The following is a 27,196-nucleotide window of genomic DNA, read 5'->3' as shown; positions in this document are numbered from 1 at the left end:
AGGTGATCAGACAGATATTCATCACATGATAAAAATAAATCAATCAATGGCTGTGCCCCACCAAGAGGGAAGGAACATTGCTGGTTCAGTCACAACCAGCCAACTACACAGCAGCTAACAGCTGGAGGCATGCAGCCCTTCTCCACCCCGAGGACGGGTTATGTGGTTTCCTCTGTTCAGAAAAGAAAGGTTAAGCGTCAATCATTTTTTCCAATCTTTCCCAATTAAGCATGAAAGTGCAGCGCTGAAGCTATCAGCTGAACTGGTTTTGCATTATCTCTTCACTTCCACTGTGTCAGGGCTTTGTTTTCTAAACATATAATATAAAGGCCTGGTCACATGCCCAGCATTCCTTAATCAGAGTACTCACCACTTCGCTCGTGATTTCAGTTAGCTTAACAACAACATAAAGAAAAAGTCACTTTTTTTCAAGCAGCAACTCTTTATTATTGGGAAAAACATTAGGACTTTTTTTTTTTTCTTACATATATTTGATTTGAATAAAAATAATTTATTTTATTTCTTATATTACATGAAAATAAAACAAGGACTGAATTTTGGAAGCAAGAAAACTTAAGACAAAACTTTTAGCTGCTGAGATGTAGGACTTGGATTTTTATTTTTTTAAACTCAAATAGAGAAACAATCACAATTATCATTCCAGTGAAGAAAATTAATCCATTTATAAAATATTTTGAAGTTTGAGAACAGCATATAGTTATATATACTAGAAAGCATTCATAAGATAGAGTGTGAGTTCTAACATGTTACCTAAAATATATAACTTCTCAGATTTTACACGGTCAAATACTTTAGACCATATTCCAGTGGAAGAACACTACAAGCCTATTACAATCCTTTTAAACTTCTTGTTGAATTAGGTTTTATTTCCTTCTGAGGAATTTTAAAATAATATTTCCAGCAGTAAAATATTGCTTATAAACTGGCGTGCAGAATTGTATTCACACTAACTCATTTAACTGCTGCTTTAAAGTAACAGTGATAGAGAATCACTGATACAACTTCTGCTGAAACGATGAAGAAGCTGAAAAGATGAAGAAGGTGATTTTGTGCTCAGACTGGTACAATTTGCCTGACATCTCTGTAAATTCAATAAAATGACTTTTTGTTCAGTAATATGAAATTAATGAGAATTATGCGTAATTCTGGGGTAGGATTACAGCGTTACGAGACAAAGGTTCTAATAATTAATCCAGTTCATATTATCTGACAAAGACTTTCAGCAGAAACATTGATTTCTTCTTTTTTTTCTTCTTAAAATACGTGCAACATAGTTTAGCTTTTACTCCCTGGCTTACCACATGTCTTTTCAGTTGAATGCAAACATAGTTCAACTTTCCATTAAGTTCTAGAGCAACAAACACCATTCACATGAATGGAGTCTAGGAAAGAAAAAGACAAAAAGGTAATTAGCATGTCAAGGTCCTGCTTTAGAACACAAATTAGTATATGTAGAAATACGTAGGATAAAAATGAGATGGAATTTGAATAGGTGTTTACTTGCATTGGGTTCAGTATCAGATTTAATGTAACTGTCATAGTTACGGCTGTGTGATGAGCAGTAGAAAGCCATTCTTCACCAAATATAAGGACAAAATACTATCAATATGATCATCAAAACAATGTAACCTCAGAGGTCAGCTCCCTTCGAAAGGCCACTGGAAATGCTGGCTGGCATGCTGCTTGACAAACAAGCCAATGCCATCTAAAGGGACAATGTTGAGGCCTTTAAAAATAAACATTTAATTTTAGTATATTTTGGAGGATTTTGTTTTGTTTTGTTCTCGGCTTTTTATTTTTGTAACTGCTGTTTCCAGTACCATCTCAGAGGCTGAAACATTTCATTCCTTCCCCTGCCTGTTTTGTCATTTTCCACTTGGCAAATGCAAACCACCACACCCTGCTGTTCCTTACGCACAAGTCGCTGGTTTTGCCTTTTTATTTTCCTTGTCTGTTTTCTGTATCGTCACTGGGATTTACAGCCCTGGAATGTGATTTCTGCACTAAAGCACTTTTTTTTCTTTCACTAAGGAATGCCTCACTTTGCAACCACAGCTCTGTAAAAATATTGTCCTTTTAAATAATGAGTGGGCAGTGGCTCTTTTGAGATAAAACAGCGATCAATTGGGAAAGCCAAGGAGACGTTTTCGCCAGACTGCAATAGGTTTAAGATCAGGTGAAATTCTGGACCTAACCCATGCCATACATTTTCCCTTCTAATTTCAAAATTAGTTTCGGTTTTACCAAGTATTCTACTGGTATGAATAAAATTTTTGAAATTATGATGCATATTTGAGTTTTATGTATGCTTTACTTCTCTAAATATATTACTCATTTGTTTAATTCATTCAGGAATCTACCATATCGTCAGCCAACTACAGTAACCCAGAAATAAGTTCTGTACGTGGAAGAGGCTTAATCACTAAGCCACACCTTCCTACAAAGCTCCAGTACTTTTGATTGGTAAAAAGCATTTCTCATTGAAATAACACTGAAGTGGAGCCAAAGCCCTCCTCCATAGACATTACTGTTAAGTTATTCAACTTTTCAGGACAAAACGCTGGTCACATTCAATGACAAGGTATACTATAATTTTCATGACAGCTCCAGAGGTAGCTCTGGTGGTACAACAGTGTATCTTGGGTCAAGCTTAGGTGTGAAATCCTTGAAGTTCCTGGATGCTTCAGTACCGAATACATCCAAAACTTTCCTGTTCATCAAAGCAAACCTGAGAAAGCACAGACATGAGAGAGTGAGCAGATCATTCATTTATTTATACAAAAAAAAAAAGCCAACCCACCAACATTTGACAGATCTGACGACTAGTGCTTTGTGTAATTACGCTTTATAAACATGACTTGTGTAAAAGCGGAGAGAGCTCCTTTCTACTTTTAACTCCACAAAAAAAAGTCCAAACAAATACACTACAATCTTTCCCACTGCAGCAGAGCAAGGTCTGGCCATGCCTAAGTCTGGATAACAATTTAATGGCTGTTATTTTCATCTCTTTATTCTTCAAAACCATTGAATGAATGACCTATGAAATGTCAAAATAAACTGCCTCTATAGAGAGTGTCAAAATTATTATTACAGACATCTGCTTTGGGTGAAGTAAATGAGCAGAATTACTATTCCCTCTTCTCTGTCAACTAAAACAATCTTAGGATTAGCACAAGAGAGAAAAATACAGCCAAAGCTGGACATCTGCACTGACATCATCTCCCACATCATGTTTGCACAGCCTCAGAGGTTGCCTGTGGATTGCTTCCAGGCATCCTCAGAGAGCTCCCCACAATGTCCAGCAGTGCGTTAAGTCACCTGATGTCCAGCTAACAGCGTGCTGTGTGCTGGGGTGTGTAGGTTCAACACGCCCCAGGGAATGATCTCTCTTCTATTTTTACAGTCTAGACAGAAGGAGAGCCTCCTCTCAGTGCTGCCCCTCAGTTAAGTAGGTCGTATCCAAAGGACTGACAGAAACTCCCAGTATTATCAAGACGTTACCTTTTATAGTCCCATTCATAAACTGCTCTTAGCACAGTTTTGATGCTTTGCTTCTGCCATATAGTGTGCCCACGTAATAATGCACACTTCACCAAACTGTACTTTTATAATTACAGCAAAATCTATTTTAAGAGATAAGCATTTTAAGATACTGCAATGTAAATTCATGGTTAAAATCGGTGTAAATTATTCATTAGTTTTCAATCAAAAATATCCTTTTCCAACTGAAATAGATGTTCCATAAAACAACTATCAAATATTCAAAGTATCCTTAAGAAATACTCAGAAATTTTCTATCAATATTTTCAAACACATAGTAATATCAAGCTGTAAGTTACTGTAGTAAGTAATTTCATCAGCTTCTCTATTTGTTTACAGGATTCTTCATTTCCACTGAAACCTGAAAGCATTCCACCTTTCCAAGTGAAACTAAAGATAAAAAGCCCTCTGGTTACATTCTCATCTGCTGAAGAATCTTAACCAGATTTAAGTCTTTGCTCCTGTCATTAGACTAAACCAACAGTCAAAAGCATCAAGTGGACTGGAAGCTGCCTAAAAAGCAAAGTAAGTGCTCAGGAACTAAGCCCAAATGTACTGCTACAGCTATGCTGTTGACAGACAATGACACAAAAGTTGGATGTGATCAATGGTATGTTTAAGAAAGCTGTAAAATACTCTGATTGCATACCTGCCCTTTGTTAGTCGTAAAAGGAATTTCCAGTATGAAGGTCTCAGGTTCTGAACTTCCATGACAGCCTACAAGGAGAATAATCTGTAAGAGCCAGTTGTGGCTGGACAGGGGAAGCCTGCTCTCATACATTATATTGCCAAATCCAGGAATCAATAAGGAAATGGAAAAGTGTAGAGTAATTTGGGTAACGCTGAAAAGGAGCTTTTATAGTTGATGCATCCAGAAAAGGGGCTGAAGATGAGGGTACATAATTGACTTGGAAGGGGGAAAAGAGGGTAACCACAGCTTGTTTCAAATGTAAAACTTCAACACTTCTAATTTTTGCAGATTCTTGCAAATGGGCAACTTCATTTCAAGTTAGCTGACAGGGAAAACCTCCAGTTAATTAAAAAGAAACATAAAATATTATGACATATTGTTCTCCTGCTTGAGTAATGGCCCTCCCACACATTTATGAAAGACCCTATGTTAAAGTGTTTTGAGATATTTTCCAAAGAATTTAGTGCTCTGTGTAACATAGTTATACACATATCAGAAATGTGAGTTGTAGAAATGATCTTCCCACAGTGACACTCAAAAATAGGTTGTAGGATCCACAACATCTTGCCAAATCACATCTTTGCACTGTATGCTGATGGTTCTCATTCCATTTGACATTTCTGTTAAACTAGAAGAACTTCATATTCTATCAGAAGACAACATACTTACTGCCTGAAAGCATATTGATGTAGAAATGGCATAGATGATGCTGTCTGCATGAGGAAAATAGGGAACCTTCCCTGCTTCAATGCCTTTGAAGTATATTGTCTATAAAAATAAACAGAATACTTGGAATGAAAAAAGAAGCAAAGTCGCCTTTTACATTTGCTTTGTTTTACATTTTCAGAATATGCCAGCATTTCTAACTCATGCTGTTATATTTTCATACATGGCCACAAATGTGACACCAATTGAACTAGCTTACAGAAGTTATCCATGATCAACAGAATGAGTGGCCACAAACACATAGACCAGGACTTAGCAACAGCTGGGAGTGCTAAAAGAGCTGTATAGATCTTAGAAAGAGAAAAATAAAAGCAAAGCATGCTAGGATAAATTCTGCAATTGAGAAAAGCAAAAGAATAATGCAATAAGTATTCCAACAAAGTGAATATTCACTGTTCTTAAACAGCTTGAAATCACATACTTTTATTTCTGAGAAAACATGTAGAGTTTATTTTCCTGAGCACAGCTTGACCTTCCAAAGCAGCACACGCCTCTTTGGTCAGTTACCCTTGGCTTGCATAAGGCGATAAAAGTAGTTCAAAAAAAAAAAGAGCACACAGCACTGCAGCCACAGTGTCTCAAAGTCCAGAGAAAACTATCAGCAATACAAGATACTATTGTTATGGTGTTGTTGTTTTTTTCCTTTTCCAATTGATGTTCCAGAAGAATCAATACGGACAACTCAGAGTTGCTTTTATATAACCACTGTGTGAACTCCTTTCAGAAGCCTGATCTAGGATTAGGGGGAAAAAGCATAAGCAGAGCAGAACTTCTCTTTTTGTGTTTAATCTTATGTCTAAAAGAATAAAAAATTCCTTCTTTTTATATTCTTTAAACAAATTCAGCACAATTAATGGTGGTGGATAAATACTGGTAAGGAACGAGGTCCTTGATATTTGCAGAAGAAAGCTTTGTGATTTGTAGATGAAGCATAACAAGAGAATGCTGTCAAATTATTCCAGTGGTGCTGCTGGAGAAACAACTGCAGCAACGTCCTGCTATTATGGAAAAGTCACAGTAAGAAATGAAAATGATTATACTTTGTTAGCAAAGTATAATCAACATACAGAATTCTACAAACCTCCTTAATTCTTTCTTTCCTCCACTCCCAATTTTAACAACTTCATAGAAATAATTCAAATTAGTCAAATGGTAAATAGAACAAAGATCTCTGCAATGCCAGGAATTCAATCAGTTGAAGTATACTGACAAACAACTTCAGCTATAGACTAAAACCTAAGCTATTTTGAGTTATCTCACATATCTGAATGCCAAAATTATGGAACAAAGGCAGGAAGTTGAGCCGTAGCTCTTGGCAATAAATCTGCAATTAAAGGCTAGTTCTGATTTATGTTTCTAGCAGAAGAGACAAAATCCACATTCTTGGAACTTTCAGATTTAAAAATGTGCAAAAGCTACAAAGCAAAGAACTACAAAGAAAGCAGATGAACAAAAATTGTGGCAAATGTACACAAAGAGCAGTGGATAAAGAACATTTAAAATGAAACATGAGAAGGAAATGAGACCACAGAATGGCACTGCCTCTTGGTACACACCTAAGAAAACACAGCCTCCATACTCAATTCTGGATTACTCTGGAATATTCTGACAAAGCCTATGAAGCTCAATGAAGCTGAAATAAAGAGCTCTGTTGTGACGACAGCATCTTACCTCTACTAGTTTGGATGCCAGATACATAGAGATAGTAGTACTTTTGTAGAACATCATAGAAATTCCAGCTAGACACCCTGCAACAGTTAGAAAAGAAGCATTAATGTGATTTACTGTTGCAATCATACTACATCAGCTCAACAGATTATGCTTTCTATTGCTAAAAAATAATAATAATAAAAAAATCAGTGACGTTCTGGTGCTGCCCATCAAAATATGGTTTGTGCCAGTAAAAAAGCAACAACAAAAACGCTGAAATGCAGTTGTCATTCAATCATCATGCATACAGGCTCAAATCTCCTCCTCCATCCCACAAACAAGAGAGACCTCTGAGGATCTACAAGGTAAATACACCTATTGGTGCATAAATAAGAGGGAAGGTCCTCCAACACTACACAGATTTCACTGGAAAAGGGTCCTTCTTTGGATCCAGCGGAGCCCATCCTTTCAAATGTGTATTCCATCACATATGGAAGAGGCAGTACTGAAACCTCACATCAAAACACTTGGAAAATAAAGGCTAAATTTACATCTGTGCATACAATAATTTATTGACCAAGAAGCTGAACATAATAAACAGAAAGTGTTTGACTGAATCTACCTTACAATTTTAATGCAAGCCTATATTTGAAAACACTTCAAACACGACTGCGTGTTTTTGTATTTCAAACACTACTGACACAACATTAATGTATACAGTCCTACTTTTATCATTGAACTCTGGAAAGGGAATGGGAGATAGACATTCAACTGTGAGCAAGACAAATACTTGCAAAAGCTCAGCAGAGCCCATGCAGCTTTCTTACAGTGGACTCACCAGCTACAAGTGCGTGAAGCTCATCATCTAGGTTCCGTACCCAGCGCAGGAAGCAGCTTGTACCCTGCAGGTGAACAGACAGCAGGATGAGCCCCAGGCATTCTCCTTTGGGATGCACAGACTGGAGATATTCTGCTATAAGCTAGTAATACAACACATAGCATGGATTAAGAGTATGGTGTCCTAATACCCATAATCCACACCACTTGAAGTGTTTTAGTTGTTCAGTGTTACTGTTTGGTTCAGAATCGCAGAGCAGAGCAATAGTTTGAATACCAATCTAATTCACGTGCGTAAAGTAAAGCTAATTTTGAACTGAGCACCTTCCTTTGCTGTAGTTGTCTTGACTCTTTCCCATGAGAAGTCCGTAATATCCTCTGTATTTTTTTTTTTTTAACATTTTGGGAAATCCATACTTTGCTGCCAAATTTTATCCCTGGCAAATCTATTTGCTTCCAAATGGCTCGAGACTTGACTGTAAGGCCAGATCCAGTGCTGATGGCTCTGGGACAACAGTACACAGCTCTGTATGATAGCCTGCTGATGTCTAATTTGAGATGAATGTCAGCCTCTTCACCCATCTAACATGTGCTTTTCATGGAACCAAGGAATAATTCATTTTGAAAGAAACCTTTGGAGATCATCCAGTCCACTGTCCAGATCTAATTAAAGCAAGTTGCTCAGGAACTCATCATCCAATTAAGTTCTGAGTGTCTCCAAACATGGAGGCCATACAGCCTCACCAGGCAACCTTTTAAAATTTCCTTATATCTCATCAGAATCTCATGCATTTCATCTTATGTCCATCTCTTTTTATCCTGTTACTGCACAACTCCAAACACAGTGTGTCTCTGTCTTCTCTGCACCTTCCATGAGGTGTAAATAGCAGTAAGATGTCCCATGAGCCATTTTTTTATCCAGATTAAGACCCAGTTTTCCCAGTCTCTCCTTTCACATCAGATGACCCCATCCTCAAATTATCTTGGTGGCCCTCAGGTGAATTCACTGTTACTTCAAAGTCTTGAAAAAACATTGAAATGAAAAAAATTCAGAAGAAAATATCTACGCTGTTCCAAAATTGAATTATGACCGTCAACTTTACTAATCAAACTTGTAATCTTATTTAAAAAGGGAAATGAGGCTGACACAGCTGATTTATTTTCTATAAAATCATGTTTGCTGGCAATAATTTATAGAAAGGGGGACACAAAATATTAACAGCTACTGCAGCTCTACAAAGGCATTTCAATCTGCCCTCGGGTTCAAAATGCATCAGGATCCAATCTTTTGCAGTGATTAGGATCTCTACAGCCCTATGTGTTTATCTGAAACTGTAAGAAAAACGTAATGCAATCCAAATCAATATAAATTATGGAATGCAAACAGTAACAGAAAGCACCTACTTAATAAATAACAAATAAAGGTCAGATTGTGTCAGTCTCATGAAACGAATACTCATAGAACCAAACTAACTTTGTAGTTGGAGGTTTTAAAATAAGTGAAAATCACTTCAGCTTTCGTAATTTAAATGCTTTTATTCCCCAAAGGCACTTTTAGTAAAATTGGAGTAAAAATCTGATTTTCGGATAGTCTGAATAGCCCATTTGCACTTTGCCATTACAATTTTAAATCTTAAAAATTCTGGTGTCTCAATCCAATGGCAATTCAAGTAAGATTCTGTTTTGCTTACAAGTAAGGCTTGTTTTTCATTTTATTTCCAGTTAGTAATGTTCACCATGAATAACATGGAATTGTCTTCAGAGAGCGTGTAAAGTGGCAGTTGAAAAATTGCACATGTGATTAACAACATAAAGGTGCAAAAACAACTTCAGAAGCATGTTTTGTCACAACCTCTCCCTTGGCTTGTTGACATCCTGCTTGACATGAATGCACATAAATCAATTAACTTCACCAATGCTGAATGAATATATATCAGTTCACAGTCTGTCATCTTCTAACGGTGCAGAGGGGTTGATTTCCAAGTGCCTCTTTAGCTGTGCATGACATATGTTGTGCAAGCTCCTTCCACTCAGCATCAAGTAAGGGTTCCATATATTTGAGCCAAAAAATCTGCAAATGGCTTCTCTTTGGCAGCAATGCTGCTACTGCAGTCACTGCACTACAGTGTGTTTCGACAACACAAAGTCCCTTTGGAATCTGAATTCACTTTTTCTGAAGTACCTCCAATCTCATGATATCAATACCAAGCTGCAAAATCTATCCGGTTTATTCAGAAGCGACACACACATAAAAAACAATAAACAGAATGAATGGAAGACTAATTTGCTGTTTACAATTTGATGACCAGAATACTAGAATTGCCAGTGCCGTTCTGTAGAAACCAGTGCCAGTTAGAAAAGTATCTCCCTGATATTCTGAGAAGCAAAATAGAACACATGGCAATTGTCACTCTACATGCTTTAAGCTTACTTTGTATATACTGACAAAAGATCCCAGAAAAGCTCCAAGCTGGAAATTTTCCTTGTTGTAGAAGAGTGAAAGTAGCCGGGATGGCTTTGTAAACAGATGCCGGAAGGTAGATGGGATCCGAAGGCAGCACTGGATCAGGTAACCAATGCTAAACATCCTAATGAAACCCTAGAGGAAATGGGAAGAAATCACAACTTCAGAAGAAGGAAAACCAAGAATGTCCACAGAAGTACTTTTCTTTTTTGACATTGAGCAGTTTAAAACTCATTCTGCATATACTACATAAAATGCATTCCCATCTTCAATTTTGTTTTCATGATTCCCTAGCAACAAAAGCAATAAACAAGTGACTCTCTTTTAATTTCTATGAATACCTCAAAGACCTCAAAAGGCAAAATCTATTTGTCTTCTGCTCTAAAATTCTGTCCCTTCAAATAATCCTGGTGGTTTCCTTTCCATGTTACTGACTGGCTTTTAACCACAAATGGATACACAGAGGAAAGTAATGGGAAAACAGCACTTCTACACTCAAATGTCTTGAGAATGCACTAAAGCAGTAAAAAGTCCACACAAAATAAATTTCAGAAAGTGGGAGAATTAGAATCTGACCCCAATGGCTTGGCACAAGCTCATGTACTTTTCCTCAACCAAACCGGAGCCTCAGTGAGCTCTGCAGTAAGATCAAGGCCAAACCTGGACAGGAAATTTTGTACAGAGCTATTGCAAAAGAATAATGTCAGCTCAAATTATTTTTTCTTGCTGTTTCACCTTAGACATAGATCTGCTATTTTATATCACAAAACTACGCTATTTCTCTACAAATCCTTTTCCCCCATCTCTTGTAACTTCCTCCCATGCTTTCTATCATCATTTTTACCCGATGGCTGAACTTCTACGAGAGTTTTGAATAAAATTTATCCGTTGTTTGGTTGGTGGATACCTCATCTGAAAATTATAAGAATGCTGTGCACTCATCATTCGCAAATCAGGCAGCACACAATGCTCATAATTTCTGCAGCCCATTTTTTGGATGTCTGAGATAACCCCAGAGACAGTTATAACCAGAAGAAACTTGGATTGAGCCACCTTTCCAGCTCAGAAACTCAAAACATCTTTGCCTCCTGCAGAACTTTCTAATGCATCATCAAGCTCATAAAACTTTATTCTGGTTAAACATTCAGCAGTAAACTTCTTGAAACAATTACTCTCACTGAGCTGCTACTCAAAAAGTGGTTTACAGGAATCAAGTGAAAGAAACTATTTTGTGTCATCCAGTGGATCCAATAACCACACATGAAAATTTTCCATTTCTTCCTCTGCTACTTTTAAAGGTGTGTAAATTGTACTGTGCTACCAACCCAGTGTTTTGCAGTCCTACAATGAAAATGCCTACAGAAAGGTATGTACAGCAGGCAGAGTTTTAAGTGCATTGTGAATTTTGTATCGTTAAAATGTCAAAATTAAGATGAACATAAATTCATACCATCAACAAAGAAGTACTCTTCTGTAAAGTACACAGCCCTTGTCCTCTAGCACAAAAAAATGTTTACAATACCAGGTACCATTATATAAAAAGAAAGTCCTAAAAATACCAGTTATGATCAAAGCCCTAACAAGAGAACACACAACAATCAGGTAAGAATTTTTTCCCAGCTGTAGGAAAGACCATTCAGGCAGGGAAAAGAACAGTGTGTTAAGAGATACCTCAGTGCCAGCTGGCAGTCAATGATATTTGCCATTTTATGAGTAGTGCTGAGCTTCAGCATTAAGGCTTAGTTTTGATGCACAAGAAAGCATCATACATAGTGCACAAACTCTTTCTGTTTAGCTGATTAAATCACAGCACATATTTACAGGTGTTTTCCAGAGTCACAGAAGTATTACATTTTAGACTAATGCATAGTATTGCTACTTTTCCCTAAAAAGACCTCATACAATAGAGGTAGAAAACAGTAAAGTATTTGCAGGAAACCATGATAAACTTAAATGAGAGAAGTAAACTCTGCTACAAGCCATTTCTCCACAGCAATTTAAAGTTGTGACTGAGGTCAGTTAGATGTAGCAGTACAGTGAAACTTCTGGAGTCCTCAATTCAGGAAACAGGTTGAGACAAGGACCACAAAGACCATCAGAGGGCTGGAGCATCTCTCCTGTGAAGAGAGACTGGGGGAGCTGGGCACGCTCAGCCTGGAGAAGTGAAGGCTCTGGAGAAATAACTGTGCCTTCCATTAACTGAAGGGAGCTTATAAGTAGGAGGGAGGGTGACTTCCCTTTTCACAATGGCTGACAGCAATAATACGAAGTGGAACAATTTAAGAGGGAAGATTTAGGTTAGTTGTTAAGAGGAAATTCTTTACTCAGAGAGTGGTGAGACCCTGGCACAGCTGCCCAGAGAGCTGTGGTGGTGCTGGAGGTGCTCAAGGCCAGGTTGGGCAGCCTGAGCTGATGGGGCCAACCAGCCCACAGCAGGGGTTGGAACTGGGCTCCTTCCAACTCAAGTTGGAAGTTTAGGTTCCTTCCAACTCAAGCCATTCTGTGATTCTATGATCAAAGATCTTGCGTGAGCCACCTGTTTTCATCAGCAGCACTGACAGAGATCAGACAACAAGACCACTGCTTTAGGCTAAGGCTTCCTCACTGTGATCAACAGGAGTCACACAGAAAAATGTTGTTCAGCTGTCTCCAGTAGCCTGCCACACTCTTCAAACATTTACAAAAGCTTGTCTTTGTCTGTTGTTACCATCCTGCCAGTGTTGCTTACTATAGAGGGGTCACCCTCCTGGACATTCTTTTTCCAGTTGATGTACCCATAGAGGAATTTCTCATCCTTCTTTGTGCCCCTTCCCAAGTCCAGTTTCAGTTAGGCCTTCCTGACTCTATCCCTGCACAGCCTAGCAGCAGCCCTATAGACTCATCCTAGGTTACCCATCCTTGCTTCCATGCCTGTGTATTTTCTTCTTGCTCTTCAGTTTGATGACCTGCAGGTCTCGGTCCAGCCATGCTGCTCTCTTGCCTTAAAATTACCTCTCTTTATACTCATGAAATCACAAACAAAACAAATTTTCCACTAGATTCAGTTTTTCACAGAGAAAAGGGTGTCAATTCTATAAGTAGTACTCTAATAGAAATCTCTTCTTTTGCTCTAGCTGTGCTTCTAAAATAAAATAAGGTTATGAGGATACTTACGGATGTATACTCAGATACTGCTAACATGCAGCACAGAATGCATAAGGATTTTGTCTGAGATTACTAAACTGCTTAAGAATTTGGAAACATTAATTAAAAAAAAACTCAGAAAGTCTGGTTTAGCAGCAGTTAAAAGCTAATTACTATAAATATGCATATGTAATGAAAACCAGTGCTTTATGTAAAAGTGAAGCATGCTGAAGTTAGCAAGGCATCCTTTAAAACAGATGCACAGTAGGAGATGTTACATCAGCAGACATCTGGAAATGCAACCAGACCAACCCATAACATCACTTCTGTTGTTCTGAATATAAACTTCACTGTAGTGTTGGACATTCATGCTGAGGGCCAGACACTGATGTCTCTGGGGAAAACAGAGTACCCAAAGGATGCTGACCAATTCAAGGTCTTAGGAGATGGGGGACAAAAGTATCCAGGAGACCTTGAATAGCAAACTCACTGGGCAAGGCACTGAACACAAAAAGCAAGAGGAAAGTCTGTCCCCAAGATGTTACACCCTAAAGAAAAGGCACAGCCCATGAATGAGATCACATGTGGACTGAGACAGTGGTAAGAGGTTGAGAACAAAAATCTAATTTGAGCAGCAAAGTATCACAAACCTATCCAACTACCAAACCTGCAGCACTTCACAGATACCGCTGTCATACAAGCAGGAACCAAAAGACCTTAGGAAAGTGGGCATTATTTGGATGTTTGTGCATGTGATACTGACTTACCATGCTGGCTGTATGTGGGTGCCACCAACAGGAAATGTGTTACAAATTTCTAGCTTGCATAGTAAATTATTAAGCAAAAAATGTACGGAGGTAATCCACTGCCTTCTGATTCCTGTCCCTGAGCAAGACCATTTTATACTGAAGCTTTGATAAATTTACTACTACCCTGTGGGCCAGAAGAAAAGATAAAATGCCACATCATTCAACATGGGCAAATTCTAACAAATTTGGTAAAAGTAAGCAGAACGCATCGGAAGCAACTGAAAACACTCAAATCATTTTCTGCATCTGCATAAATAAAAATGAGTAGATTTATTAAGTATCAAAATCTTTTGGAGTCTTACCAGCTCCTAAAAAAAGGCACAGCAGGTGGTGCCACCTGCGCCAAGGCAACGCCAGCCAGAACAGCCTCCCCTGCACGGCACTCCTCTAAAGGAGGACGAATTCTGCCACTGGGCATGGCCAGCTCTTCCTGTGCACAGCAACTGGGAGCAATCTCTCATTACTCTGAGCCATTAAAATAAATGAATGGGGGACTGAGCCCAGAGCCAGCCTCGTGTGCCAAACACCACAGCTGTATGCATGGTGCTGCCGAAGCAGCACATTCCAGGTGCTTTATTTAGGGTGGAGTCACAAATGGGCTCAGCCGCGGAGTGCATCACATAGTTCAGTTCCTCGCTCGCCACTCCATTTTTCCCACACATTCTGTGTTATTCATTCACTTCAGCTAATCTGTGAGATGAGAAAACTTTAACCTCTGCCCCATCCAAAATTGAGAAAACGTGTTTTCAGGCTAGTCACATTTTCAATAGAGAAAGAACAAGTAACAGGCTCCTTTTTCATTTCCGAAGTACACGCTTTTTCCAACCAAAGAATTTTACCCCATCTTTGCCAGTTTGTCAATCTAACTTCTGCACTTACTTTAATACAATATGAGATGCAATTATCTTCATAGTGTTTACAGCATCTATGCCTTGGGCCATGTTTGCACCTGCAAAAAGCACAATGAAACACGTATTAACCTGTAGCTGTTTTCAGTATGATCAATGGGAGACTTCATAAATTTTTCTTGCCTAAAAATACATAAAGTGTTATTTTCCCACCATTGAAGGGCACCGTGAGCTTTTATGATGCCATAAGAAGGCTATAAAAAGAAACAATACTTTAGTTGTACAGCAAAAGTGTCTGCAGATTTATTTTGATCCAACCTCTTTTCTTGCCATGCTACACCTATAATACAAAATTAAGCAACACACTTTCTGCTGTGGGCAACAGGGAGCAGCTATGAGACAGAACTCTAGGGTTCTTTCCAGTCTGCCTGTATATTTCACCAATTATCTCTGGCCTTACACAGAATCATAGAATCATTTGAGCTGGAAGTGATCTTTAAAGGACATCTAGTCCAACTCCCTGCAAAGAGCAGAGACACCTACAGCTCCATCAGGTGCTCAGAGCCCCATCCAGCCTGACCTCGAGTGTCTCCAGGGACAGAGCTTCCATCATCTCTGGGCAACTTGTGCCAGTGCCTCCCATTTCACCTTGTCGTATCTTTCATAGCACTGTAAGGTTCATTGGAAAGAAATGCAGGCAATGCACAGAGTTATCCCATGAGACATTTTCCAATTACAAGCATTTCACTTCTGGGCTAATTCACCTACTCTGTAGGTTGTTTTGTGGCTCTGACTTCGAACTGCAAATTTGACCTTCAGTGTATAAGAAAGATTGGCTTGGGATGGTGGGATTCCCAGACTGTGCAGTTGTTAGTCCTGCATAATGTAGAATTATAAAGAAGTAATGTCATACCGTGTTTGAGTGTTACATTTTGCTATAGCCAAGTATTTAAGTTTTAATATAAAATAAATTACACAATTTATATACTGTGCCAAATATCTTGGAAGTTTTGAATCACGTAATATAAAGTCTAATGGCCATAAATCATCTGTGAGGTCAGTTTATGTAGCAAAAATTGTAATGAGAATGTGATCAGGTTACGGGCATTTAGACTCAATTACATTGAAAAGAACCATATGGAAGAGAAAGCTGTGAGAGCATTAGGGCTGAAAACTGGAAGTTTTCTGAATGCCTGAGTAGGGAGATTAAAGAAAAAATACCCTTCTCCACACACAGTCCCTTGATCCTAGTACTTATCGAACAGCAGAAGAGCTATGAACTAAATGAATAAGGAGTATTTAAGACAAAACAGATATAAACAAATCAGCTAGAGGAATCTGCACACAGCTCACTGCTTCTTCTCTTTGTAGGTCTTTTTCTTTTTTTTTAACTAATACAATCTTGTCTGAAAAGGCATTGCTGATTTTCCCCATATTTTTCAATTCAAAGACATAAAGAAATCATGGGAATTCTCCCTGTAATACAGGCCAGTTCACATGTGCTCATTAGCTGAGCAAATAAGCTAAGCCACTACACACTGCCCTTCACAGACTTGTTTCTTTCCTGTGTAACAGTAGGTAGAGTCTGGTCATAGAACTGAGGAACTCCTGAAGAAGTCAGTGGAAGTGAAATCACAGGTGTCATATGGTCAGATGTCCTCTCGATTTGTTATTCCATTCTCTTTACAAAAGCTTAAAAAGCCATCCCATATCACCTCTTTACGGTTACTCTAAAGGCCAGCAAATTGCATTCTGCAGACAGGGACAGAACGTGTCTTAGCTAATCCACCTGTTCGTGTCAGGTTCATGTAAAGAACAGCTTTAGATTCACTTTTGCTTGGGACTTTCCTGACGTGGAAGTGCTACAAATTCTGTTCTTAGAATACAGGGATGTGGGTCCCCCCAAAAAAATGATGTGATGGTAACTTAAGGAGACCTAAATAAGGAGAGCTGCTGTGCACTTTTCCTTCTTTAATATCACTACCAGCACTGCTGAAACCACGCCATGGGCCAGTGCTGCAGAGAAAGCAAACTGCACTCCACCATGCAGAACTGGTTGAACTTACGCTGCCTTGTTAGACAGCTGCACACTGCAAGCTATTTTGAATCCCTGCTATGACAAACAGGTCTTAAATTTTGTTTTTCTTAGGGTTCATAACTTGTTCCTATTAATTATCCGGTAAAAAAGAATTGCAAAACATTTAAATGCAAAGCAAAAGAATCATTAAACATTGTCAGATGCACTCTATCTAAACATTAAAACAAGCTGAGTAGGAATGATTCATTTTGTTTTGTTACTCTTTTACTTTCTTTTGACTCACACTTTGTCCATCAGCTTTTTTGTTAGAGCCAACAAGTTCATTCGCTGTGATATTTTTTCACAGGGCTTCATTTTTCTCTCTGTTTTTGAAAATGCTGCTTCAGGTGAAAATGAATGAGTAGGGATTTCTTCTTTCCCTACAATGAATCTGGAAAACAAACAAACAGAACAACAGTTGCATAAATAACTCAAAGATACACAAAGTCTCTGAAGTCTCCAAAACAAAGTCTCTAAAAGTCCGTAAGACAAACTTGAAATTATCCACAGGTCTGCAAAAACAGACAGGTGCCACACTTGTATCTCCTTGGAAAAGACTAATCCACCAACACAAACTTCAGACGACAGCCAAAAGCGATGTCAGGATTTTGTTTAAAACCAGGCACAAAAACATTACAGGGGAAGTCCACCTCTCATAGGAAAGAAAAACATCAAATAAGAAAATGAAACTATGTGTGAAATGTCTCGGTTATCTCCAGCAAACTGAGTTACAAAAAGGTTGATAACTACTGAGATGTTTTTATAAATTTTGTATAACATTTTGTAAAATCTTCAAATTGTTGTGCTCTCACCAAGAGCATCAGTTTTGTTGTGCTCAGCTTCATCTTCAGTTCTCCTATGCCCAGAATTTCACTCTATCAACAAAATCAGTTCATCCCAGGTGTAGAGTTACTGGGTATCAAGGGCAAAGGAGGTCACAATGGCAAAATGCACTGTTTCCTAACACTTAGCACTGTAATCCAAGTCAGTAATCCTCTGGCAGTTTTCTTGAGGGTGGCGAAGGTATAAATCTTTGACATTTGTTTTATGACAGAACCTCCTAGAAAACTGATAATTTCAGAAAGCACATCATCACAGGATTGCTTCGTGTCCAGATTCTAGAGTACAGATTTCATTATCATAGAATTATTAAGGTTGGAAAAGACCATTAAGATCATCTAGTTGAACAATCAACCCATCCCCACCATGCCCACTAACCATGGCCATCAGTGCCACATCTACATGTTTCATGAGCACCTCCAGCAACGGTGACTTATTTAACTGCCTAACTATGGTTGCAAATTCTATAAAATATTTTCCACCACCAGCGGCAGCTCCACTTTCTTTGACTTTGGCTTCAGTTCTTCTCTTCACCTGTGAGCTGGTACTGACCATGGGCTGTTTTAGTGGTAACTACGTAGCAGAGTATTTAAGGTAGTGATAAGAAAAATGCCTCTTCTGCCAGAAGGCACAATGGCTGGAGAACTCTGTATAAAATGTGGGGGTGCGACCAAAAAGTTCCACAGTAAAGTAAACTCTAGGAAAGTCAATATTACCAAGGCAGATACAAGGTTTAGTAGCATAGGATATGCCAGAAGTCCATGCTTTATTTGGTCGCTGGTCACAGAACTACACAGAAAATAAATTCCAGGTCAAAACACTGCAGCCCTTTCCTTCCAGAAGAATAAGGTGAATCACGAATCCCAGGTTTATGAAGAAAAAAGATTAACATGCCTTCAAAAACATACACAAGCATGAGTCTTCATTTCCTTCCTATGATTCAAAATATGAAAAGTTTCCTCTCTTACCAGCATACTGTGCATTCAAATATGCTGGTTCCCTACCCCCCCCCCCCCCCCCCCCCATCATAAAATTATATAACAGCATGCTTTTTCTTAGGAGAACTCATTCCATGCAGTGAAGCTTCTTCTGTGCACAATTCCTCAAAATCTTCTCTTCAAGCTATGTACTCAAAGAAATATTCTCCTTACTTACTTCAGTGCAGAGTATGTAAATCCCTTCAAGCCATCTTTGCACCTGAAACATAAAAACAACAATCTTTGTTATAAAGGATCGCTTGCAGCAAAGACTTGTAGGTTGTGTACAATTTAGAAGGGCTGTGGATGAACACCAGTTTCTCATTAACAGAAAACAGCAAGTCTGTAACAAGTCTGTGGCTTATCCCAATCTCACAGCTGTCACCACAGCCTTGGAATGCCTTAGAAACAAAGGGTAAAGCATATAAACATCACTGCTTCTCTGTTTTATCAACACCAAGAGTGGCGAAATCCTTAAAGGACAGTGACAGAACCACTGGGGTAGCAATGGGCAATTTCATGTGACAAAGAAGAAAAGTCGAGATGAGTTTCACAAAACATAAGTAGCTTATCAACATCATCACTTCAAGAACACACTACTGTAAGAGAAGACCGTTTGGATAATGCAAGATCTTCATAAACAAGAGTGAATGAACACAACCCTCCTCTTTCTGCACACAGATACCACACAGTTCCTGGGAAGTCCATGCTTGCCTACAGGAGCACATGATACAGGCTCCCAGGAGGCAGCACACACAGCCAATGCCTGCTGCTGGGAGCTGGATGGGAGAGCAGCAGGAAGGGCAGAATGAGGTGCTGGCTAGTTTCCAGCTCAGCATTATGGATGGTACTGGCCATTCAATAGGATCCATCTCCCTGGTTGTACTATGCAGGTGGATATCATTCCAATTATTAAGTGGTGTGCCTCTCCCTTGCCTTCCCTCTTCTGAAACTCTCAACAGAAGGCAGATGTCATAGAAAGCTTTGAGACACTTCTGCACAACGCCAGAAAGCTCATCCTGAACAGCTTCTCTTTTAAAATTCCTGCATCTAAAACACTGATGATGTCTATAGGATCTACAGGGGTTCAAGGTAATCTTAAACAACATTGTCCACTCTACTTAATACAGCACAGGCACAAAGAAGACATTTTATGATTCTTCACTTATGGAACTTGGAAGCAAGAAATTCTCGTAACATTCTAACATAAAGATGGATCAACATGCCTGGGGACTGACAGACTGAAACAAAGGAATCACAGAATCACAGAATCGTTGAGTTGGAAGGGAGCCCAAAAGCATAGGGTTTGGGTATACTCACTCTGCCCACAGAACCACTGTGCAATATCATGAGTTTGCTTTTAAACCTACTGACAGCTGTAAGTTAAGGTCCTGTTGAGTTATTATGGGTGTTGGACATACTACGCTTGCCAGCTAAAGAACAAGACCTTAATTTCTATTTTCAAGTAAATTAGAACCATACACAAAATGAAATGTAAACATGCATAAATGTTTCTAGAGTCATACTGAAACAGAAAAGTAATCACACTGAAAACACGGGGATGCTTTTGCCTTAATCACTACAGTGCAATTACATTCCAGCTGCTGAGGCTGAGCCCCCATTCCTGGATCGGCCACCAGATGTCCCTCCCAGCTGCTGCTAGCCCCAGCCCTGCCGCCTGCATGGAAAGTGCCCAGCAAACCCCTCCTTGCCTTTAGTGAAAATCACAAGGCATCTGAATTACTGAAAGGGAAAGCCGCATTCTAACTCGCTCTTCATACCCCAAAAACCATGAAAAAGGATTTCTTACAGCCATTCTCACTACATGTTGAGTAAATCCTATGCAGTAAATATCTGCTGTATTGAGGTGTGGTTAGTTATTCTTTTTGTTGTTCTCTTATTAGTAGTTCTGTATAGTTTCTCCACTGTTAGCAAAGATAACCACCAGATTAGGCTGTGACAGGGCCTCATCGACCTCTGAGTAAAGAATTTCTTCCTAACTTCTAACCTGAATTTCCCCTCTTTAATTTAAAGCCTTATCCTATTGCTATCTGCCTGTCTGATAAGTCACTCTTCCTCTCTCCTGTTCATAAGCTCTTTTCAGGTACTAGAAGGCCACTGCTCTAGAGTCTGCCATTCCCTTACTTATTCCCAAAGTAATTTACACACAAAACTGGCAGCAACACAAGAAAGCTCCACGCAGTCTCTTAACACACTCCTTGGGTGGAGGTAAAAAAGCACCCAGAGACAGCATGGAGATGTCCCAAATCCACTGAACTGGACTCAATTGCAGCTGCAAGCACTATTAATGTACAATGGCAGTGGCACATGGTACTTCTCATGAACACCTGGCTGCTAATAACTGAACTAAGACTAATGATTTGCTTCATACAGGCCACTGCTAATTGGTAATAATAACTTTTACTCAATGCTTCATTGCTCAAGGGGTGAAAAAGTCCCTACTCTGCTGCTGACCTCTGTGAGCCATTCAAGCTGCAAATGAGCACAGTTAAAAACATTTCTTGTACCCAGCATTTCAGATTCCCCTGAGATGGGAAGAAATCTCAGTAACATTTTGGTTTTTTTTAATGGTATTTTTCATTCTGGGAGATTTGCAAGAGCCATAGAATCATACACTGGTTTGGGCTGGAGGCGATCTTCAACCCCTGCCATGGGCTGGGTGCCACCAGCTCAGGCTGCCCAGGACCCATCTAAGCTGGCCTTGAGCACCTCCAGGGATGGGGCACCACAGCTTCTGGGCAGCAGTGCCAGGGCCTCACCGCCCTCTGCATAAAGAATTTCCTCCTAACATCTAACCTAAACCTCCCCTCCTTTCATTTTAATTTAGCCATCTCAAGCTGCAGGAAGGAAGCACCGTTTTTTGCCCTGTAAGCACTCTTCTAAAGGCACGCAATCTGCTTGCAGCCAACCAGCAGAGAATTTTCCCATCAGAAGGGAATTTGCCCCTGGTCCGAAGCCAGCAGAGCCCATGGCTGCCAGCTGTCGCTGTCCGGCTCCATGCACCCCATAACGGAGTAGGATCGTTCGCTGCTCACAGCCCAGCTTTGGCTACAGCCAGAGCAGCAGAGGAACTGAGGAGATGCAGCAATAAATCTGGGTTCTCCACATTCCCCCGCTGGGACAATTTTAAGACAAAAGCAAATGGGGTCGATTTCAATCATGTTTAATTATAACGTAAATTTAACTTATGGCCACACACAGGTTTCTTTTTTCATAAAGAAAACAGCGAAAGTGGAAGAGAGCCAGGGTGTGATAGTCTCTGTGTTTTCAATGAGACATGAACTAACCGTAATTATTTATGTTTGGGTACGTAAAGAGGTGCTGTACATGGGATCACACCACTCTCCCTCTGTCATGTGGGAAGAAGTTCCCACACTGAGCTGAAGGCTGAGTGCCAGCAATTATGTTTTGGGGTTTTTTTTATCAGAGCGCCTTGTCCTAAGCCTTCTAATGATTTTCTGTGTGACCAATTGATGTACTCAGCACAAGAAACCTTCTGAGGAAACAAGTCCCCGTTCACCCACAGAACTCATAAGGAGAAAGTAGCTCACAGCAACACCACATGCCATGTTAAACGACATTCCCATATTGCTTATGTTATCCTTCGGGGTAAGAGTAAATTAGAAACCCCTATACAGAGAGCTCATTATGGCCATGTGGGAAGGAAGCCCTGTGAGCGCAGGACATGTGTTTGTACATTACTGCAGCACATCCTGCCTGCTGGGACCAGCCGGGGGACCACATTTCCACATTAAGGTGTCTCATTGCACAGAGAAGGAGGGTCATCATGAAGAAATGGGACTGTGTCTGATCACACAGATCACTGCATCCCCTGCTATTAAACCCCTTGCTATTAGGAATTAAGTGCTACCCACCCTCCTTTGTGAGCTGCAATGAGCTCTGCAGGATAATCCATTCTGTTTTAACATACTTAGAGAGATTACTACATCTTCCTACTTTTGTTTCTCGTTCTTTACTTCTCATCTTCTCCCCAGTGTTAACAGTCAGCAGCAGTAACTCATTTTTCTGAGTTATCACAGAATCACAAGGTTGGAAAAGACATTCAAGACCATCCAGTCCAACCATCCACCCATCACCAATAGCTCACTACACCACGTCCCTCAACACAAAGCCCAAACATTCCTTGAACACCACCAGGGTCGGTGACTCCACCACCTCCCTGGGCAGCCCATTCCAGTGCCTGACCACTCTTTCAGACAAGTAGTATTTCCTAACGTCCAGCCTAAATCTTCCCTGGCACAGCTTGAAGCCATTCCCTCTAGTTCTATCACCAGCTACACGAGAGAAGAGGCCGACCCCCAGCTCACTGCAACCTCCCTTCAGGAAGTTATAGAGAGCAATGAAGTCTCCCCTGAGCCTCCTCTTCTCCAGACTGAACAATCCCAGCTCCTTCAGCTGCTCCTCATCAGCCCTGTGTTCCAGACCCCTCATCAGCTTTGTTGCCCTTCTTTGAACACGCTCCAGGGCCTCAATGTCTTTCTTGCAGTGAGGGGCCCAAAACTGGACACAGAACTCAAGGTACGGCCTCACCAGAGCTGAGTGTCTTCTGCATCCAATTCTTTTTCATCTTCCATCTCCTCCTTTGTTCCACTGTTTTAGAATCATATGATATCCTGAGTTGGAAGGGACCCCAGTGATCATCAAGTCCTCTAACTCATGGCTCTACACAGGACTACCAAAAAATCAAATCATATGTCTTTTCCTCCAAGTCAAATCCTTTTTTTTTTGTACTTTGTTTTCTTCCCATTTGTCCTCTATTATTCTCAAAAAGCTCCCTTTTCTTAAAAAAAGAAATAAAAAAAAGGCAGTACTTCTTTCATATCTTCTCAGGGTCTTATGCTTTCCACTTTGCTAATCACATGTGTTGTGACTACTGGACCGAAGGTACAGATTGTCACTGAAAAATAGGATTTTAAAGCAAGTTGAGACTCAAGGACACACATAATTATTCTGAATTGCAGAAACAGAAGAGTTAGTTCAAGCTCAGTTGAACTCAATTTGTTTTAAACTTGTTTTAAGACTAATCAGTAAATGTAAATTTCCCAAAAAGCTTTGGCATCCAATAATAACTCCTAACCAATACGATCTTCATCACAGACATAACTGCTTATAAGCAAGACAATTTTAAAATGAAATATTTAGCACTCAAGCTAACAAAAGATCTCCTGTAGTCAATTCTGATGGGAAGAGGAAACTAAAATCAAATGTCTTTCTAAAATATATGCTACTAATATTTTTCTTCATGGAAGAATACACATTCTCAAGTGGAAAAAAGATTTCTGAAAGTTATGATTGGAGGTGTAACTATTTTGACTTGTCATTACCTGGTTGCAGTGAAGAGAATAATATTCTCTTCAGGGACCAGAGAAGAACATGATTATTGTTCATTGTGACATGGCATTTTATGCCAACAGGCATTTTGGTCCTCGTTTAGATAAATCTGTAAGAAGCCAACTTCTAAAAATCTCGGAAGGTTTGGTTATACATGGCTCTTTTGAGATCAAAGCTACTCATGACTTTCACATCAGCTTAAAAATGAATACTTTGCTTATTTGTTTTCCTATCAGAAGTAAAATAAATCTAATATAAAACTGCAATACCCAAGTAGGAATAGAGAGACATTTAGATGTGATTTCCTTGGATCCATGGCACTACTTGCAGCTGAGCAGCACCTAAACACTAAGGAGCTTCCTTGCCAGATCTACTACTACACGTGGTACTGGAGATCAAACTCAAAGAATGGTTTGAGTTGGATGGGACCTTAAAGCTCATCTAGTTCCAATATGCATGTCTGCCTCACGGATGGTAAGGTTGCTTTCACATGGATTATTCAATGAATGTTTGTTTTTTTTTTTTTTTTTTTTTTTTTTTTTTTTGTAATTATGACCATTGCAATTAATTCAGAATCACAGCAGAATCATTAAGGTTGGAAAGTCCCTTAAGATCATCTAGTATCACCATTCATCTACAACTGTGACCACTCTAAACCATGTCCCTCAGTGCCACATCTCCATGGCTCTTGAATAACCCCAGGGACAGTGACTCCACCATCTCCCCGGGCAGCTTGTGCCAGTGCCTCACCACTCTTTCATAGCAGAAGTTTCTCCTAATATCCAACCTGAACCTGCCCTGGTGCAGCTAGAGGCCATACCCTCTCATCCTATCACTACCTCACTAAGAGGCTGACCCCCTCCTCACCACAACATACGTCCTTTCAGGGATCTGTAGAGAGTGATAAGGTCTCCCCTGAACCTCCTCTTCTCCAGACTGAAAAATCTCAGTTTCCTCAGTTGTTTCCCATAAGGCTGGTGCTCAAGACCCCTCACAGTTTCACTGCCCTTCTCTGGACAGACTCCATGGCCTTGATGTCTTTCTTGTAGTGAGGGGCCCAAAACAGCATAGTACTCAAGGTAAAGACATTAAAACTTGCTTACCACTTTATTCCCAAAAGAAAAATATACTTCAAACAATGTTCAGGTCCCTTGTATGGATGTGCATGCATTTTTGCATATCCAGACAGGCTGCATCTTTCCTCTTAGAGAATCCCAGCAATCACCGTATCAAGGTACCTGGAAATGCTGGGAGCAAAAACATTCACCAGTGTCAACATTTCCCCTTAGTACCCAATCTAAGCTCCTCCTCCCTTCCATGCACAATCTCCATATCCAATCTTTTCCCAGGACCATGATCAGTTTCTCTTCCTATTGTCTTGGAGGCTCCCTGACTGTCCAAGCACCCTGAGCACAGCACCTCTGCAAAGGCACCCTAAGGCTGCTTCAGAAAATAATTTTAAAAAAAAGGAATGGAAACTGATGAAAACCTTTCTCTTCCCCTCCTCCTCCCAGGGATGCAGGCAAAGAGAACTGCAATCATCTCCACCATTGAACAGGATCACGTGACACAGCTTGTGATTCGTGTGTAGGAAACTCACAGAGGCAACTTTAAAAGAAAAAAAAATGATTTACAACTGGATTTTCTCTCCAAATTTCCCCCTTTGTGGATTGAACATTTATAATTTTTTCTGTATTCCCTCACAGGTCATTAAACAAGGGGTCATTAAAACAACAATCCCCCAACCCCCCAGTAAAGTCCTCCTGTAGCTTTCAGAAGATATGTTAGAAACAGATTACAACCAGGTAGAAGCTGGAAAAGCTGTGGCAGAAAAGTTTTAAAAATCATATTCCAAACCACTGAACGTGCCGTGCTGCTGGGATATAAATGCAAAGAGAATTCTCATTGCTTGCATTTTGAAATCAAATTGAGAGTTTGAACTTGTGCACTTAAATAAAATGCAAAACGAGTGTATCCATGATATTTTCAGTATTAGATGATCTTTTGAAAAAGTGACTTCTGCATGCAGTGAGTGTAAAAGTATACTTAAAGATATATGAATGAAAAAAAGAGAGAGCAGTGACAGCTCTAAGGAGAAGGGCAAAGGCAGCACAGCAAACCATGTAGCTTTTACTAGATCTGGACAGAATGCATCTTTTGTAATAGTTGGGAAGAAAGGAGATGGCAATCAATATAGGCAACAGTGAGCTCCTATCCTATTAAGCTTCTGCGTAAATTCAGATAATTACTTTTTATTTAGAAAACATCCGTAATCTGGTAAGAGTTTGGTGCAGTTGAAAAGAAAGCTGCTTATACTAAAGTACAATACAGGATCCTGAGCTGTAAACCAAAGCTGCTATCAATCAGCGCTTCACGTTAATCGAGCTCCGTGTGTTAATGCCAAATACAAAATCTCATTTCTGGTGCTGTTAATTACCCTGCTACTTACAAGGCTCTCATCTCTTCGGAGAGATGAATGCCCCTGAAATGTGCAGCCAGATGACTCAGGCAGCGATGCTCCCTGCCCCAAATCTTGCCTGAAAGATGGGGAAACCTGTACCTTGACACACACCCCTGCCTACATCCACCTCTGAGGCTGTGCTGGTGCTGTGTGATTCCTGTTAGAGCTGTTAGGACATCAGTACCAAACGATTTTAAATTCAAACTGAGTTTGGCTTGGTTTAAATCATAGTGGCACATGCAGTAATTCTGTTATGCTGTGCCCTTTGCTGAATTTATCTACTGCCAAATTCCTCACTGGCTTTCTCTACTGGCTCTCTGCAATGAGGGGAAAAAACAGACACAAACAAAAGCAACAGCTAAGCTTCTTGGAGCTGTGTTCTCAAATAACCATCCTGCTATTTACAGGTGATTCAAAATTCCAGTTGGCTACACCTCTCCCACAAAGATTAACTGGCAAACTCAAGCATTCAAGAGAAATGGATGCATCATTTGCTTTTCCCAAATGATTCTGTAATTGGATTGTGAGGGCAGTGTTTGGCTGTTTGCTTTGAGGAAAATGTGATTATGAGGAGAATGTCCATTTAGACTTTTATATCATATTAGCCATATCTCTGACATTTAATAAAATAGGAGTATTTAATCAGAATAAACCTTTAACAAAATCAAAAGCTATAAAAAGATTTTAAAGAAGTTAGCAATCATTTTGAGTATGTCAAGGCAATTGACAAATTAGGTTGATGATATTTTCCTTTTAGAT

At 39.7% G+C, this 27,196-nt stretch overlaps 1 protein-coding gene across 2 annotated transcripts in view; it reads right to left on the bottom strand.

The window, feature by feature from the left end:
* Window positions 1-422: 422 nt before the first annotated feature.
* The window catches only part of TMEM135 (transmembrane protein 135), a 164,991-nt gene continuing 138,217 nt past the window's right edge, over window positions 423-27,196 (bottom strand). For both annotated transcript variants that reach the window (XM_052670054.1, XM_052670064.1), the window contains 9 exons: window positions 18,782-18,823; window positions 17,031-17,177; window positions 14,741-14,810; window positions 9,897-10,064; window positions 7,467-7,530; window positions 6,650-6,726; window positions 4,922-5,020; window positions 4,211-4,278; window positions 423-2,749 (listed from right to left, as the gene is read on the bottom strand). In XM_052670054.1, the coding sequence (XP_052526014.1) occupies window positions 2,617-2,749; window positions 4,211-4,278; window positions 4,922-5,020; window positions 6,650-6,726; window positions 7,467-7,530; window positions 9,897-10,064; window positions 14,741-14,810; window positions 17,031-17,177; window positions 18,782-18,823 (868 nt within the window). In that variant the 3' untranslated portion in view covers window positions 423-2,616. The remainder of the gene's footprint in view (window positions 2,750-4,210; window positions 4,279-4,921; window positions 5,021-6,649; window positions 6,727-7,466; window positions 7,531-9,896; window positions 10,065-14,740; window positions 14,811-17,030; window positions 17,178-18,781; window positions 18,824-27,196) is intronic.

This window comes from Tympanuchus pallidicinctus, unplaced genomic scaffold, assembly GCF_026119805.1.
Source record: "Tympanuchus pallidicinctus isolate F22 unplaced genomic scaffold, pur_lepc_1.0 scaffold11, whole genome shotgun sequence".
In the NCBI taxonomy this organism is placed as follows: Eukaryota; Metazoa; Chordata; class Aves; order Galliformes; family Phasianidae; genus Tympanuchus; species Tympanuchus pallidicinctus.
The sequence above is the reverse complement of the archived record's forward strand: the minus strand, read 5'-3'. Positions and strand labels throughout refer to the sequence as shown.